General features: G+C 50.5%; 1 protein-coding gene across 1 annotated transcript in view; it reads right to left on the reverse strand.

The window, feature by feature from the left end:
* Positions 1 to 2,651: 2,651 nt before the first annotated feature.
* The window catches only part of PLA2G1B (phospholipase A2 group IB), a gene marked incomplete at its 5' end in the record, with an annotated part of 2,829 nt that continues 2,408 nt past the window's right edge, over positions 2,652 to 3,072 (reverse strand). Inside the window, one exon of the mRNA XM_007938292.1 lies at positions 2,652 to 2,776. Within this exon, the coding sequence (XP_007936483.1) occupies positions 2,652 to 2,776 (125 nt within the window). The remainder of the gene's footprint in view (positions 2,777 to 3,072) is intronic.

Here is a 3,072-nt window from a genome sequence, read left to right on the forward strand (position 1 = left end):
TGTCTACTTGAGGTAAATGTTTAACTCACATGCCTGTACTGTTTGGCTAGAAACCACAGGTGTGGGTTCAATTCCAGACCTGAAGGGCAGCTAGGGGCTATAGTCTCAGTGGTTCCACCAGGCTCTATTGGACCAGCAAACCTGGTCCCAACCATCTTTTATTTTTTTTTTCCCCTCCAAATGTTTTTAATCTCTTTTAACAATTTTTTTTTTTTTTAAATTGTGATTTGGGTGAAGATTTACAGAGCACCCAGAAGCATCTTAGACACATTTGCTTTTTAATCCCACAACTCAGTGACACGAGCTACGATTTCTTTTGAAAGATGAGGCTCCTGAAGCTTTGAGGCCTCATGTGATGTGCCCAAGGTCACCTAGGGCGATCAGAACAGTCAGCAAACCCAGTCTGTCCAGTTCTGAGCTGTCTTCAATGCTGTAGAAACCAGGTGGTGGAAATGAGCAACTGGACCTTGGGAAGAAAAAAGGGCAGGGCTCAAGAAACTTCCAGAAGTGAGCCAAGCTGGGTCCTGAAAGATGAGTATGCATTGCACCAGACCGGGGGTGGGGGGGTGGTTATTCTGAACTAAGGCAACAATGCAAACGCGGAGGGCAGACCTGCAAATGCCCTCATGTTTTTCCCTCCGAGATGGGAGAAGGGAACTTAAGTGTGGATTTGCGGTGCCTCCTTCTAGTCAGTCCCCTTCTGAGCACCTACACTCCACCTCCTCGGCGCCCAGTCTGTCTCAGAATAAAAACAATGGCAGGAGTTAGCAACCAAAACTGGCAAGGGGACCTGTGGGCGGAGGGGAAGGTGTAGGGGGTAAGTGACCGGATGTCGGGGGGGAGGGGCGCACAGCAGGAAAATTGGCCCCAATGGCACAGCTCACACTAGTCACCCTCTTTTCACACTTGAGCCACCCACTGTGTCCCGCTCGGGTGTTTCTGGCTCAGAACAAGCAGCAGCTGGAGCCACAGGAAGCTGCGCACAAAGCCGCCGCCGCCTCCCCACCACGCAGGCGCCACCGTCACACCAATCACTGCGCCTGCGCGGAAACAGGCAGTGCCTGATCAGGAACTGAAGCGCGGGCGTCGGCCCGAGGCTGGGCCGCTATTCACCAATAGAAAATAAAGACCGAGAGCCACGTGTGTGCAAATTAACAATCCCATTTTTTACTCCGAAATCCCTCCGGCCCCAGAGTGGGACCCACGGATAGATCGGGTTGGGCGGGCTGCATGCATCACGTCATCCAAAAGGTAAATACGGCCACATGCTTTTTCTGCCGCAGCAAACTGCTGAGCCCCGCTGTGCCTTCGTTGAACAATTTAATGAACGTGTGTGAAGTGCTACGCACTGTGAGGATATTATGACTGCTTGGATGCACTCCTGGCTTCAAGTTTCAGTTCAGTCTATTTAGTTCGTTCTTATGGGTTGCCTGGGTGGTCCAAAGGCTTAAGGTTGGCGGATCAAACTTACCCAGACGTTCCTCGAAAGATAGGTCTGGCGGTCTGCTTCCGAAAGTTCCCAGCCTTGAAAACCCTCCGGAGCAGTTCTACTCTGCACACGTGGGGCGCCGCCAGTCAGAGCCCACTCGCTGGCAACTAACAACAGTTCCTACCTTGAAAGGATGCCCGTTTGAAGATCAGGTGTAAAAATTACACGGAAGACTGAACTGCGGGGAGCAGTTAAATCATGATTGTCTTGAGGCCAGCCCCCAGATCCATTGATTCCTCAGCATCCTGTTCAGTGCCTGGTCCAGAATAAACAAACATTCATGGCATGGATGCATGGAACAAGGGAGAAATTAGGCCAAAAGACAGTTTCCAGACACACTCCTCAAACTGAGGGTCTTTGGCTGCCCACCGCCTGCCCAGCAGTGGGCGCTGTTCCGTCAGCCTCTGTGGGCTGAAGTGCTCAGTGGCTGCCCGGCCTGGCAAAGTCATCATGCTCCTTTCTCCCCTTTGCTTTTCTGATTCCTGCCCCTCCCAATCTGGTAAATTTCATTGCCAGTGTAGACATAATTATTTAAAACCAAACCCACTGCCATCGAGTGGATTCTAACTCATAGCGACCTCCATTGGGTTTCCAAGGCAGTAAATCTTTATGGAAGTAGATTGCCTGGTTACCTTCCAGGAGTGATTGGTGGGAGGGAAAGTTGGCCTACGGTCTTAGCAACTAAAGGTTCAGACCCCAAACCAAACCCACTACCATCGAATCTTCCATGTTCCCCATAGGGTTTTCAAGGCCGTAAAGCTCTTTCTCCCACGAAGCCTCATCTTTCCCCCACAGAGCAGCTGGTGGGTGCCAGCTGCCGACCTTTTGGTTAGCAGCTGAATGCTTTAACCATTGCACCACCAGAGCTCCTTGCCATCAGACAGACCTGGTCAAATCCTGACTCTACCATCTGTGTGATCGTTGGCAGGGGACTTAACTTCTCTGTGTTTTTTGTTCCTTGTCCATAAATGGGGTGGATAATATCAATAACTGATAATAATTGATGACTTGATCACACTGACAGTATCAGTCTCACAGAGCTGGGTTGACTGTGTTCTGTAAACAGAAAAACCACCTGCAAACATGAAGCCTTTCAACAAGGTGCTTTAATGAGGGCACAGCGTCCACAAAAGGCAACGAGGAGGCTTTTCAGAGGCGACACTCAGCTCTGACAGAACTTCTTGGTGTCCAGATTCTTGTTCTCCGGGTTATATGGGGCCTTTGAAAAGCAGATGGCAGCTTCGCGGTCACAGTTGCAGACGAAGGCCTGGCACTCTTTGTTGCTGTCTAGAGAGGGGCGAGAGGAGAGGACTGAGGCAAGGTGGATCCCGGACTGTACATCCCCGGGCGGGAAGGCAAGGATGTAGGGAGAGACGAGACATCTGTTACCTCACTGTGATCTCTGCACAACTTAGTGGTTAAGACCAGAGCCTTTGAAACCACATGTAGTGGGGTTGAGATGCTGATACCTGTAAGCTATGTGGTTTGGGGCAAGTGATTGTCTTTGAGCAAATGGACACAATAAAGCTTATCTTGGATACAGGCTTAGCTCAGCACCTGGTGTGTAATAAGGGCCTAATGAA

Source organism: Orycteropus afer, unplaced genomic scaffold, assembly GCF_000298275.1.
Source record: "Orycteropus afer afer isolate SDZICR_OR568_19922 unplaced genomic scaffold, OryAfe1.0 scaffold00048, whole genome shotgun sequence".
In the NCBI taxonomy this organism is placed as follows: Eukaryota; Metazoa; Chordata; class Mammalia; order Tubulidentata; family Orycteropodidae; genus Orycteropus; species Orycteropus afer.